At 42.0% G+C, this 14,863-nt stretch overlaps 2 protein-coding genes across 2 annotated transcripts in view; both read right to left on the bottom strand.

Moving 5' to 3' along the window:
• Positions 1–14,863, bottom strand: part of CRYBB2 (crystallin beta B2) — a 679,427-nt gene that overhangs the window by 146,298 nt on the left and 518,266 nt on the right. The window lies entirely within an intron of this gene.
• Positions 1–14,863, bottom strand: part of PIWIL3 (piwi like RNA-mediated gene silencing 3) — a 107,730-nt gene that overhangs the window by 10,115 nt on the left and 82,752 nt on the right. The window contains exons 13-14 of the mRNA XM_032139563.2: positions 6,797–6,981; positions 5,186–5,258 (exon numbers count right to left, since the gene is read on the bottom strand). Coding sequence (XP_031995454.2) covers positions 5,186–5,258; positions 6,797–6,981 — 258 coding nt within the window. The remainder of the gene's footprint in view (positions 1–5,185; positions 5,259–6,796; positions 6,982–14,863) is intronic.

Here is a 14,863-nt window from a genome sequence, read left to right as displayed (position 1 = left end):
CTGCAGAGAGCTTTCCTCTTTTGCTCCAATCTTACTCTTGGTGTCCACACTCCTAAATTTTCTTGGCCGTGAAACAAAAAGCTGGGATAACACCGCAGACAACGAGATGGTTTCATTGACCCTAGACAGCTTCATCATGATGTATGTGTAGGGCACTTTCCGAGTGGTTCACTTGGCAAAGTTAATACTTTCAGCAACCCACTGAAATAAGTAGTATTATCCCCATTTTACTGCTGAGTAAGCAAACTTAGGAGTTATGGAAACTGCCTGATTTTCCAAGGTTTCAAATATTGGGTTGGATTTCCAGTGGGAAACTAAGCAGTTAGGAAGACTGTTTACTAACTGGCCTGTTCCTGACTTTCTTGGGAAAATAATTATTAAGTTATTTTTAACATGATGATGTTTATAGGAAGTTTTTGGTGGACATCTTATCAGATTAAGGAAATTCTCTTCTCATTCTATACTGTTTTTCTTCCTTTCATGTGAAAGGGTGTAGAATTTCAAATGCATTGTCTGCATTGACAAGTATTTGTCCCATAGTTCAGACTCAACAGTTAATCATTTGCATTTTTTCTAAAGGTGACCTATGTCAAATTTTCGAATGACCGGCATGTAGTAGCTTTTGGTGTTTTATATTTTATTAATCTCTAGTGAATCTATACTAATGGATTCTACTTTTTTTTTTTTTTTTTAGCTTTAGTCTTCTTCAGTCTTGACAATATCAAATTTTGATATTTCCTTTTTTTTTTTTTTTTTTTTGAGAAGGAGTCTCGCTCTTTCACCCAGGCTGGAGTGCAGTGGCGCGATCTTGGCTCACTGCAGGCTCCGTCCCCCGGGGTTCATGCCATTCTCCTGCCTCAGCCTCCCGCGTAGCTGGGACTACAGGCGCCCGCCACCTCGCCCAGCTAATTTTTTTGTATTTTTTAGTAGAGACGGGGTTTCACCGTGTTAGCCAGGATGGTCTCGATCTCCTGACCTCGTGATCTGCCCGCCTCGGCCTCCCAAAGTGCTGGGATTACAGGCGTGAGCCACCGCGCCCGGCCTCAAATTTTGATTATTTTCAAAAGGACCAGCTTTAAGTTTTTTGGTTTTTGTTCAGAGATGAGTGGTGAAATTAGAATCATGTGTACAGATTAGAAAACAGCATTACCAGCTGGGTGCAGTGGCTCACGCCTGTAATCCCAGTACTTTGGGTTGCCAAGGTGGGCGGATCACAAGGTCAGGAGTTCGAGACCAGCCTGGCCAATATGGTGAAACCCCATCTCTACTAAAAATACAAAAATTAGCCAGGCATGGTGGCGGGCACGTGTAGTCCCAGGTACTTGGTAGGCTGAGGCAGGAGAATAGCTTGGACTGGGAGGCGGAGGTTGCAGTGAGCCGAGATCGCATCACTACACTCCAGTCTGGGTGACAGAGTGAGACTCCATCTCAAAAAAAAAAAAAAAAAAAAAAGCGTTACATCAATATTAATTTTCTTAATTGGGTAACATGTTGTGTTTAAGTAAGAGTATGTTCCTTTGTTTTCAAAATACCCATTGACGTATTTAGAGATTAATGGAACAGCATAGCGCACATACATACACATACACAGTAACTGCCATGAATTACAATCATATGCATATGGTAAAGGAGAAAAAGAATAATTATACAACTATGGTCAAATGTTTGGGTAATCTGGATGATGGGTATAGAGGGGGTATTTGTATTATTTTTCCAATTCTTCCTTAAGTCTGAAATTACACGAAAATATAAGATTAAAAGGAATAAAGTTTCTGAATATCTAAAAAAAATGAAAGGTTTAGATTGGATTAATGCATAATAATTTTAAATAGAACAATTGTAAAATTTTCTGTTTAAAATGAGGACTATGTTCCCTACTGGCATTTTTACTGCAAATGTCTGATTTTCAGGAATGAGTTATTACTATTAAATGCAAAGTGACTTTTTTTATTCTTGTAGCCTTAATACTAGATTTGCTTCCCTTCCTGTAAAGAAAGCCGTAACCTGAATATACTTTTGTGGCAGGCCAGTTTTTACTAATGTAGTCCTCCATCAGAACTCTTTCAGTACTGAGTGGTTAAGTTAAATATTAAAAGCTAAAAAAGTCAGTGCCCTTATACAAAGGCTGGAATGTAACAAAAGCCCACCAAGAGATTTGCCTAGGCCTTTCCTGGGCCTCAAAGCATGATAAAATAATGAAGGAATTCTTAACAGGACCCATTTAGGATTAAACAGGTTTTACTGGGGTCTGAAGAAAATCCCCAGGCCTCCATAAACAAGTTTATTGGAGGTCTGAAGGAACTCCCCAAACCTCCATAATTTAGCAGGAGACAAGATAAGGGTAATCACTGCAGCACTTAGACCCATTTAGATTAAGTAAATTTACTGAGTCTCCAGAAGAAGGTCTTCAGGACTCAGACCTTAGTTACAGATGAAAAGTTAATCACTTATGGCCAGGCGCGGTGGCTCACGCCTGTTATCCCAGCACTTTGGGAAGCTGAGGCAGGCAGATCACAAGGTCAGGAGATTGAGACCATCCCGGCTAACACAGTGAAACCCTGTCTCTACTAAAATATAAAAAATTAGCTGGGCATGGTGGCGGATGCCTGTAGTCCCAGGTACTTGGGAGGCTGAGGCAGGAGAATGGGGTGAGCCCAGGAGGCGGAGGTTGCAGTGAGCCGAGATCGTGCCACTGCACTCCAGCCTGGGCAACAGAGTGAGACTCCGTCCAAAAAAAAAAGAAAAGTTAATCACTTATGTCTTTAGATAAATGCACACTTAGACATAGACATATAGCGTAGAAGGTATATAAGCTCTGAAAATCTTTGTAATTTTGAGTTGGTCTGGAGATAATTTCCAGGCCTTCTCCCTGTAACTGGTTACAGAAATAAAAACTCTCTTCCACCCCCATCTGCATCTCGTTATTGGGCAGTGAGAAGCAGCAGCCCGGCCCTTCAGTTTGCTCCGGGAACACTTTCATTTCCTCTATTTCTGCCTTATGTATCCAGCTCGCATTTATAGGATTTTAATTCTTTATTATTCACATACACGAGTTTCCTCATCATGACTCATTTAAAATAGTGATCTGCAAGCTGTCTGTACCTGCCATAAAGAAAACCAACACATCCCCAAACATCAAGTACTTGTGAATGCCTGCTCGTGTCATTACCAGTCGCATTTGTGAAGTTCACATTTTATTTTAGGTACAACATAAATATGTGGCCTGCTATCTTTTTATTGCATCAACGTATTTTCTTACACAGCCTTGTTCTGCCCTTACCTCATGCCACATGGCTTGATTCCTACTTACAAACATTAATCCCCTTCTATTGCTGGTCTATGGAGATTTCCAGCTGTACTGGAACAGTTTTATAAGTGATTTTTAGTCCCTATTTTATGGATCATTTCCAACTATTTGGGGTACACAAGATTGTGGACACACTTCCCCCATGCCATCTGACATAATGCCTTAAAATATTTAAGGGGATACCTTAAGAAATTGTTCCAAAAGGCAAATCTAGGATGAATAAATGAGTAAATGAGTAAAAGTAGGACAAGTTCCTCTTCAAGAGGTAGAAGTTCTTTAAGGAAAGCCCCACATTAAAAAGGTAATCTTGAGGCCAGGTGCAGTGGCTCATGCCTGTAATCCCAGCACTTTGGGAGGCAGAGGCGGGCGGATCATGAGGTCAGGAGATCGAGACCATCCTGGCTAACACATTGAAACCCCGTCTCTACTAAAAATACAAAAAATTAGCCGGGTGTGGTGGCGGATGCCTGTAGTCCCAGCTACTTGGGAGGATGAAGCAGGAGAATGGCATGAACCTGGGAGGCGGAGTTTGCAGTGAGCCGAGATCACGCCACTGCACTCCAGCCTGGGTGACGAGTGAGACTCCGTCTCAAAAAAAAAAAAAAAAAAAAAAAAGGTAATCTTGAGCTTTTCAGGCAGATGCCAAATGAGCAAAGAGATTCCTGTTATGAGAATAAGCTGGAATTCAAACAGCTGCCAAAGCCCCTTTTACTCTGATTCTAATCCTAGAATAGGAAGCTTTGCTGGTTCCCAATGGGGGCTTCTCTTACCGAGAGGGGGCCAGGAAAGAATAAAACAGTACTCAAGTAGCAGGGAGCAACACGTAAAACTTAAGTCCAACAGGATTTCAAAACACAGACATTACATTTCAGAATGAGTATGGCTCACATAAGATATTCTTCAGGGTAGCCTGCAAGGGTTCCCTAGGGGCAAGTAAAAGAAGAAAGTCTAGGCTTCATGTAAAACACAATAGGAAAACATTCTGGTTTCATGGTCAAGAAACAAAGACATCTTCCCACCTGTACCCCTCAAGATCATCCTGGGGGAAGAAAGAAGATGAACTAGTGTAAAGAACCCAAGAAAGAAAAAGAATTTGCTGTAGTAATTCAGATACAACATAATGACAACTTGGTCTAAGACACCAAACGGAAGAAAGGAAAGAATGGACTCCTAGAAAAATATCAGGCAAGTATTGCCGGGCACGGTGGCTCATGCCTGTAATCCCAGCACTTTGGGAGGCCGAGGTGGGCAGATCACTGGAGGTCAGGAGTTCGAGACCAGTCTGGCCAACATGACGAAACCTCATCTCTATTAAAAATATAAAACTTAGCTGGGCATGGTGGTAGACGCCTGTAATCCCAGGTACTTGGGAGGCTGAGGCAGGAGAAATGCTTGAGCCAGGAGGTAGAGGTTACAGTGAGCTGAGATCGTGCCACTGCACTCCAGCCTGGGCCATGAACCAAGACTCCATCTCAAAAAAAAAAAAACAAACAAACAAACAAACAAAAAAAACAGGCAAGAAGAATAACACAGGCTAGAAGATAGTGATCACAGACTTGGCAGGTTACACCTGGAGATAAAAGTAATGAATGTGGTGATTATTAATACCCACACTACTTTACATTTGTATGGTGTATTTTTTCAAGTTAGGAGATTTTAAAAGTAATTACAAGTCTCCAAGCCTGAGAAAATTAGCATAAGATTGTGATACTCAGGAATAGCTAAACCATGAAAGTTTGTATTCAGCTAATAGCAGGTTAATCTGCTTTCATTGGCAAGTTCAGGAAACCAACGACAACATTTTGAATTCTAAAATACTTATCAAAATGGTTTAGAACAATAACTAAAAGACTGTACATGTATCAACTAGACACTTACCATCTGCAGTGTTGGTCTAGTATATTTCCGTAATGTGTCTATATAGGAGTTAGCATCACCGTCTACTTCAATCCTAAAAAGTAAATATAGCATCCATATCCAAAAGATACCAACCAGTGAAACAAACGTTTCACCCAGCAAATACAAAGAAAGACATGATAAAATGCCAAGATATGCATTTCAGTAGAAAGTATGTTTAAAAGAAAAAAGACAGTAGACTTTCCGTTTCCGATTCTACTTGTAAGGAGCTTTGAAGTCACTACTCTGTCCTAACAGCAAGTCAAAAGCTAAACAGACTGAAAACAATGAACAGCTCTCCTAGGATTTTCAAGAGAGGTGAGGACACAGGGCAAATCACTACCTCCAATACTGAAGAGACAAATAAGCAAAAACAAGGAGTCCTGGCTAGCTAGAGCAAAGACTCAGGAAACTTCCCAGGGAAACAGTTCCTGGGTCAGACCACCTGAACTGTGATGAATTACTGCAGGCTCAGCATGGACAACTGTGAGGGTTAAAAACTCCAGGTATACCCAGTTACAGGAGGGTCCCCACAATTTTGAGAGTTTTACCTCTAGGAGCTTGACCAGGTTCTCGCAGTAAATACCAGAGGAAAATTGTTTAGTGCTTCCAGCAGGGGGAGGGGAAAATAAACTATTTTGAAATACACCAGGGCCCTGTGTTCCTAACAGGCCCTGCCCTCAGGAGAAGCTAGTTAACCAGAACCTAACCTTTTTTTTTTTTTTTTAAAAAAAAAAAAGAAAACGTTTAGGTTCAGGGGTACACATGCAGGTTTGTTATATAAGTAAACTTCTGCCCTGAGGGTTTGTTGTACAGATTTTATCATCCAAGTACTAAGCAAAAGAAGCCGAGGCTGAGAAGACTACATACTGTATGAGTCTAACTAGATGACATTCTAAAAAGGCAAAACCGTGGAGACGGTAAAAAAAATAAAATAAATAAATAAATAAATTAATTAATTAGTGGTCCTCAGAGGTTGTGGTGCAAGGAGTAGGTGGTGGTAGGAAGGGATAATCAGGTGAAGCACAGAAGAATTTTAGGGCAGTGAAAAATACTCTGCATGAAACCAATGGTGGATACATGTCATATACATTTGTCCAAACCAGTAGAATATACAACTCCAAGAGTGAACCCTACTGTAAACTATGGACTTTGGGTGATTATGGTATTTCAATGTAGGCTCATCAGCTGCAACAAATGTACCACACTGGTAGGGGATGTTGATGGGGGAGGCCATGCATTATTGGGGGCAGGATATATATGAGAAGTCTCTAACTTCCTCTTACTTTTGCTGTAAACCTAAAACTGCTGTAGAAAGTTTTTTAAGTTCAGTTTTTGGAAACATGCGTGAGAATTCTTAATATTCTCCCATCCATTCACATCAAGTTCTTAATTCTCATACCTTCTACAACATGTATCTTAATAGCCGTAAACCATATATCACAAAGTCCATTTTCATATTTTTTGACTAGAGATTAGACTTTACAAACTTTTAAGGTTTTGATACAGTGACAAATTCCTACAATATTTTAGTTATTATACTGTAAGATTGCTAACAACTGATTTTCAAATTGGAACTTCTGCTCTACTTACATTTCTGCTGGTTTCATAGTTATGCCCATGGGGGCTGTGACACTCTGTAGATGACCCTTTAAGGACATGGCTTCTCTGTGACTGCTCCTGCTATAGAGTATGAGCCAACTATGTAGTGGCACTGAATTAAGTAAGGGTAATTCTCTTATTTCTCTTGACCAGTCTCCTTGTGAATTGGCTTTAACCTGGAAAAGAATTATAAGACATGGCATAAAACTTTATTTTAAAGATCAACTTATCTGAGATCCTGTATGCTGTAAATCTGTGCTATCTCCTATTGAAATGTTACAATTATAAACTTGAATGGCCAATGTAGGTTTTTTTTCATTAAGATATAGGTTAATAGGACTGGAATTCTATCCTAGGTGTTAAAAATTTTAATTGAGAGGCCATTGAGGGGGAGATGGCTCCAGAGCTTTAGGTTCTTGTGCAGGCCAATGTAAACAGTAAAACAAAGCCAGAGACTTTACCAATCAGAAACCACCATTACCAGCTAGGGTCCTTCCACTCTAAGAGATCAAATGTATTTTGTCCTATTTTGCATCAGCCTATAAAAGCTCACTGCTCACACTACTGCAGCAGAGCTCTCTGAACCCCTTCTGATTGAGTGCTGCACAATTGGTGAATCAGTCTTAGTGCAAATAAACTTAATTTGATTTGAAGTTTCTTTTGGCGCTTTTCAATGCTGTTAGACTCAGATTGGCTCTTCATACTGTTCTATCACAGCATGTGCTCCCTGAAAATTTAGTCTTTTGGTGGGAACTTTATTCCAAGGAAAGACACTTGAAACATTTAACCAAGGATGGAGTAAGATGGCCAAATAGAGGGCTCCACCGATCATCCCTACAAGGGGAACACTAGGTTTGACAACTATCTGTACAAAGGGAGCACCTTCATAGGAACCAAACATCAGGTGAGCACTCAGTGTCTGGTTTTTACTTTATATTGCTGAAAGAGGCACTGAAGGTAGGAAAAACAGTCTTGAATTGCTGACGTCACCCTTCTCCCACCCCTGCATGGTGCCAAGAATCTGTGCAGGCGGGAGAGGGACAGCACAGCAACTGTGAGGCTTTGCATTAAAATCAGCACTGCCCTGTCACAGCAGAAAGCAGAACTGGGCTGTACTCAGCTGATGGCCACCCATAGGAGGAACATTTGATTCTGGCCCTAGCCAGAAGGGAATTGCCCATCCCAGTGGTCAGAGCTCGAGTTCTGGAAAGCCTCACCACCATGGGCTGGAGTGTTCTGTGGCCGTAAGTGAACCTGAGAAACAGTCTAGGCCACAAAGACTGCAATCCCTAGGCAAGTCCTCGTGCTGATCTGGGTTTAGAGCTTGTAAACTGGGGGTGGAGGGGTAGGGGACATGATCTGAGGCACCTGCCAGGGTAGTTAAGAGAGTGCTTGCCTCACCCCTCCCCCAACTCACAGCAGCACAACTCAAAGCTCCAAAAGAGACCCCTTCTTTCTGCTTCAGGAGAAAAGAAGGACGAGGCCGGGCGCGGTGGCTCACGCTTGTAATCCCAGCACTTTGGGAGGCCGAGGCGGGCGGATCACGAGGTCAGGAGATCGAGACCACGGTGAAACCCTGTCTCTACTAAAAATACAAAAAATTAGCCGGGCGTGGTGGCGGGCGCCTGTAGTCCCAGCTACTCGGAGAGGCTGAGGCAGGAGAATGGCGTGAAACCGGGAGGCAGAGGTTGCAGTGAGCCGAGATCGCGCCACTGCACTCCAGCCTGGGTGACAGAGCAAGACTCCGTCTCAAAAAAAAAAAAAAAAAAAGAAAAGAAGGACGAGTGAAGACTTTGTCTTGTATCTTGGATACCAGCTCAGCTACAGTAGGATAGGACAACAGTCAGGGTTGTGAGGCCCCCATTCTGGGCCCTAGCTCTTGGATGACATTTCTAGACATACCCTGGGCCAGAAGGGAAACCTGCTGCTTTGAAGGGAAGGACCCAGCCCAGTCAGGATTCATCACCTACTGACTAAAGAGCCCTTGGACCCTGAAGAACCAGCAATAACACCCAGGTAGAATGTGAGGGCCTTGGGTGGACTCAGACATGCTGGCTTCAGGTGAGAACTAGCATATTCCCAGCTGTTGTGGCTATGGGGAGAGACTCCTGCTTGAGAAAAGTAGAGGGAAAAGTAAAGGGGACTTTTTCTTGCACCTTAGGTACCAGCTCAGCCACAGTGGGGCAGAACACCAAGCAGGCTTTTGGGGTCCCCAATCCCAGGCCTTGGCTCGTGGATGGAATTTCTGGACCTGCCTGGGCCAAAATGGAGCACGCTGCCCTGAAGGGTAATTCCTAGGCCTGGCAGCATTCACCGCAAGCTGACTGAAGAGCCCATGGACCTTAAGGGAACACTGGCAGTAGCCCAGCAGTACTCCCTATGGGCCTGTGGTGGTAGTGGCCATGGGGTGAGGCTCCTCTATGTGTAGAAAGAGAAGGGAGCCGGATGCAGTGGCTCACGCTTGGAATCCCAGGACTTTGGGAGGCCAAGGCGGGTGGATCACTTGAGGTCAGGAGGTCTGGCCAACCTGGTGAAACCCAGTCTCTACTAAAAATATAAAAATTAGCTGGCTGTGGTGGTGGGTGCCTGCAATTCCAGCTACTTGGGAGGCTGAGGCACAAGAATCGCTTGAACCCAGTAAGTGGAGGTTGCAGTGAGCCAGGATTGCACCACTGCACTCCAGCCTAGGCGACAGAGCAAGACTGTCTCAAAAAAGAAAGAAAAAGAAAAAGAAGGAAGGGAAGAGTGAGAAGGTCTGCATCACGTGGTTTGAGTGCCTGCTCAGCCACAGTACAAAAGAATACCAGGTCGTTTCTACGATTTTTGACTCCAGTCCCTGACTCCTGAATGGCATCTCTGTACCTGCCCAGGGCCTGGGGGAACTTACTGCCTCTGAAGGGAAGGACACAAGTCTGGCTCCTTTGCCACTTGATTGCAGAGCCCTAGGCCCTTGAGCCAACATAGGTGGTAGCCTGGTAGTGGTCACAGTGGGCCTTGGGTAAGACCCAGTGCTGTGCTGGCTTCAGGTTGACCCCGTGTAGTCCCATTGGTGGTCACCGCAGGGATGCCTGTGTCACCCCAAACCCAGCTCCAGGCAGTTCAGCACAGAGAGACAGAAAGTAAGCAAACAAGACTCTATGCCTGGTAATCCAGAAGTCTTCTGGATCATATCAAGATCATCAAGGTGATATCACCATGAATCTATGAGAACCATAGCATTACTGTGCTTGGGATGTCCCCTGATGCAGATATGACTTAGATCACAATACCCAAGTCCTTCTGAATACCTGGACAGCCTTCCCAAGGAAGATGAATACAAACAAGCCCGGATGGCGAAGAGAACAATGAAAACCTAACTTTCAGTGCCCAAACACTCATGAACTTCCCCAAACATCAAGACCATCCAGGAAAACATGGACCTCAGCAAATGAACCAAATAAGGCACCGGGCACCAATCCTGGAGAAATAGATATGTGACCTTTCGGACAACTCAAAATAGCTATTTAGAGGAAACTCAAAGAAATTCAAGATAACAGAAAGAATTGAGAATTCTAGTAGATAAATTCTACAAAGAGATTGAAATAAAAAGATTCAAGTAGAAATTCTGGAGTTAAAACATGTAATTGATATATTGAATACATCAGAGTTTCTTAAGAGCAGAATTAAATCAAGCAGAAGAAAGAATTACTGAGCTCAAAGGCAGGCTGTTTGAAAACACATAGTCAGAGGAGGCAAAAGAAAACACAGAAGCATACCTACAAAATCTAGAAAATAGCCTCAAAAGGGAAAATCTAAGAGTTATTGTCCTTATAGATGAGGTAAAGAAAGAGATAATGGTACAAAGTTCACTCAAAGAGATAGCAGAACTTCCCAAACCTAAAGAAATATATCAATATCTAAGTATAAAGTGGTTACAGTAGATTTAATCCAGAGACGACTACTTCAAGGCATTTCAGAATCAAACTTCCAAAGGTCAAGGATAAAGAAAGGATCCTAAATAGCAGCAAGAGAAAAATAACATAGAATGGAGCTCCAGTACATCTGGCAGCAGACTTTTCAGTGGAAACCATACAGATCAGGAGAGAGTAGCATAACATCTTTAAAGTGCTGAAGGAAAAAAAAAATTACTCCAGAATAATATACCCAGTAAAAATATCCTTCAAACATGAAGGAGAAAGACTTTTCCAGACAAACAAAAGCCGAGGGATTTCATCAACACCAGATCTGCCCTACGAGAAATGCTAAAAGGGGTACTTCAATCAAAAACAAAAGGGATGTTGAGGAGCAATAGGAATTCACCTGAAGGTACAAAACTTACTGGTAATAGGGCCGGGGACGATGGCTCACGCCTGTAATCCTAGCACTTTGAGAGGCCGAGGCGGGCGGATCATGAGGTCAGGATATCGAGACCATCCTGGCTAACACAGTGAAACCCCGTCTCTACTAAAAACACAAAAAATTAGTCGGACGTGGTAGCAGGTGCCTGTAGTCCCAGTTGCTTGGGAGGCTGAGACAGGAGAATGGCATGAACCTGGGAGGCAGAGTGTGCAGTGAGCTGAGATCACGCCACTGCACTCCATCCTGGGCAACAGAGCAAGACTCCATCTCAAAAAAAAAAAAAAAAAAAAAAAGAAACTGGAGATATTACAACTGATACCACAGAAATACAATAGATCATTCAAGGCCACTATGAACACCTTTACACACACAAACTAGAAAACCTAGAGGAGATGGATAAATTCCTGGAACCGGAAATATACAACCCTCCTAGATTAAACCAGGAAGAAATAGAAACTCTGAACAGGCCAATAATAAGCAGTGAAATTGAAATGGTAATAAGATGCCACCAAAAAAAGTCCAGGACCAGATGGATTCACAGCTGAATTCTATCAGACACTCAAAGAAGAATTGGTGCCAATCCTACTGAAACTATTCCAAAAGACAAAGAAGGAATCCTCCCTAAATCATTCTATGAAGCCAGTATCACCCTAATACCAAAACCAAGAAAGAAGAAAACAAAAGAAAACTATAGATAAATCTCCCTGGTGAACATAGATGTAAAAATTCTCAACAAAATACTAGCTAAATGAATCCATCACCATATCAAAAAGATAATCCACCATGATCAAGTGGGCTTCATACCAGGGATACAGGGATGGTTTAAAATATGCAAGTCAATAAATGTGCTACACCACACAAACAGGATTAAAAACAAAAATCACATGATTATCTCAATAGATGCGGAAAAAGCATTTGATAAAATCCAGCATCACTTTATGATTAAAAACCTCACGGCCGGGCGCAGTGGCTCACGCCTGTAATCCCAGCACTTTGGGAGGCAGAGGTGGGCCAATCATGAAGTCAGGAGATCAAGACCATCCTGGCTAACACGGTGAAACCCTGTCTCTACTAAAAGTTAGCTGGGCACGGTGGCACGCACCATAGTCCCAGCTATTTGGGAGGCTGAGGTAGTAGAATCACTTGAACCCAACAGGCAGAGGTTGTAATGAACCAAGGTTGTGCCACTGCACTCCAGCCTAGGCAACAGAGTGAGACTTTGTTTCAAAAAAAAAAAACAACAAAAACAAAACCAAAAAACCCAACCACCCACAAAAAACAAACCACCTCAGCAAAATTGGCATAGAAGGGACATACCTTAAGGTAATAAAAGCCATAGGATATAAGTAGAAACATAAGTTAAAAAGCAAAGGACACAAGTCTCAAATTGAAGAAAATCAAAATTATATCAAGTACTCTCTCAGACCACAGTGGAGTAAAACTGGAAATCAGCTCCAAAAGGAACACCCAAAATCATGCAAATACATGGAAATTAGATAACCCAATGATCATTCGGGAGCAGGTTAACAGTGAAAAGTTGAAAGCATTCCCCCCCAAGAACTGGAACAAGACACTGATGCCCCCTTTCACCACTTCTATGAAACATAGTACTAGAAGTCCTAGCCAGAGCAATCAGACAGGAGAAAGAAATAAAGGACATCCAAATCGGCAAAGAGGAAGTCACACTGTCACTGTTTGCTGATATGATATGATATGATTGCATACCTAGAAAACCCTAAAGACTCATCCAACAAAGCTCCTAGATCTGAGAATTCAGTGAAATTTCAGGATACGAAATTAATGTACACAAATCAGTAGCACTGCTATACATCAACAGCAACCAAAGAATCAAATCAAACAGCCGGGCGCGGTGGCTCACGCTTGTAATCCCAGCACTTTGGGAGGCCAAGGCGGGCAGATCACGAGGTCAGGAGATCGAGACCACGGTGAAACCCTGTCTCTACTAAAAATACAAAAAAATTAGCCAGGCGTGGTGGCAGACGCCTGTAGTCCCAGCTACTCGGAGAGGCTGAGGCAGAAGAATGGCGTGAACCCGGGAGGCAGAGCTTGCAGTGAGCCGAGATTGCACCACTGCACTCCAGCCTGGGCGACAGAGCGAGACTCTGTCTCAAAAAAAAAAAAAAAAAGCAAGAATCAAATCAAGAACTCAACTCCTTTTACAATAGCTCCAAAAAAAAGAAAAAAAAGAATATATCTAACCAAGGAGGTAAAAGACCTCTATAAGGAAAACTACAACACACTGCTGAAAGAAATCATAGGTGACACAAATGAAAACACATCCCATGCTCATGGACGGGTAGAATCAATATTGTGAAAATGACTATACTGCCAAAAGCAATCTACAAATTCAGTGCAATTCCCATCAAAATACCATCATCATTCTTCATAGAACTAGAAAAAAAATTAAAAAATCCTAGATTCATATGGAACCAAAAAAGAGCCCGCATAACCAAAGGAAGACTAAGCAATAACAAATCTGGAGGCATCACATTATTTGACTTCAAACTATGCTACAAGTCTATCGTCATCCAAACAACATGGTACTGGTATAAAAATAGGCACATAGACCAATGGAACAGAATAAGAGAAACCAGAAATAAAGCCAAATACTTGTAGCTAACTGGTCTTTGACAAAGCAAACAAAAACAAAGTGGGGAAAGGATAACCTATTCAACAAATGGTGCTGGGATAACTGGCAAGCCACATGTAGCAGAAAGAAACTGGATCTCATCTCTCACCTTATACAAACATCAACTCAAGATGGATCAGACTTAAATCTAAAACCTGAAGCCATAAGAATTCCAGAAGATAACATCAGAAAAACCCTTCTAGACATTGGCTTAGGCCAAGACTTCATGACAAAGAACCCAAAAGCAAATGCGACACAAAGATAAATCAATGGGACTTAATTAAACTAAAAAACTTATGCACAGCAAAAGAAATAATCAGCAAACAGACAACTCACAGAATGGGAGAAAATATTCCCAAACTATGCATATGATGAAGGACTGATATCCAGAATCTACAAGGAACTCAAATCAGCAAGAAAGAAAACAATCCCATCAAAAAGTGGGCAAAGGACATGAATAGACAATTCTCAAAAATATACAAATGGCCAACATGAAAAACTATTCTAATGACCAGGGAAATGCAAATTAAAACCACAGTGCAATACCGCCTTACTCCTGCAACAACGGCAAAAAAAAAAAAAAAATCAAAAGACAGATGTTGACATGGATGTGGCAAGAAGGTAACACTTTTATACTGCTAGTGGGAATGTAAACTAGTACAACCACTCTGGAAAACAGTGTAGAGATTTATTTATTTATTTATTTATTTATTTAATTATACTTTAGGTTTTAGGGTACATGTGCACAATGTGCAGGTTTGTTACATATGTATCCATGTGCCACGTTGATTTCCTGCACCCATTAACTCGTCATTTAGCATTAGGTTTCTTAAAGGACTAAAAGATCTACCATTTGACCTAGCAATCCCACTACTAGGTATCTGCCCAGAGGAGAAGTCATTATTTGAAAAAGATACTTGCACATGCAAGTTTATAGCAGCACAGTTTGCGATCACAAAAATATAGAACGATCCCAAATGTTCAATGAGTAGATAAAGAAAATGTGTAATTCATACCATGGAATACTACCCAGCCATAAAAAGGGTTTGCAGCAACCTGGAGTTGGAGAC

The sequence above is a fragment of the Hylobates moloch genome, unplaced genomic scaffold (assembly GCF_009828535.3).
Source record: "Hylobates moloch isolate HMO894 unplaced genomic scaffold, HMol_V3 SCAFFOLD_19, whole genome shotgun sequence".
Classification (NCBI taxonomy): Eukaryota; Metazoa; Chordata; class Mammalia; order Primates; family Hylobatidae; genus Hylobates; species Hylobates moloch.
The sequence above is the reverse complement of the archived record's forward strand: the minus strand, read 5'-3'. Positions and strand labels throughout refer to the sequence as shown.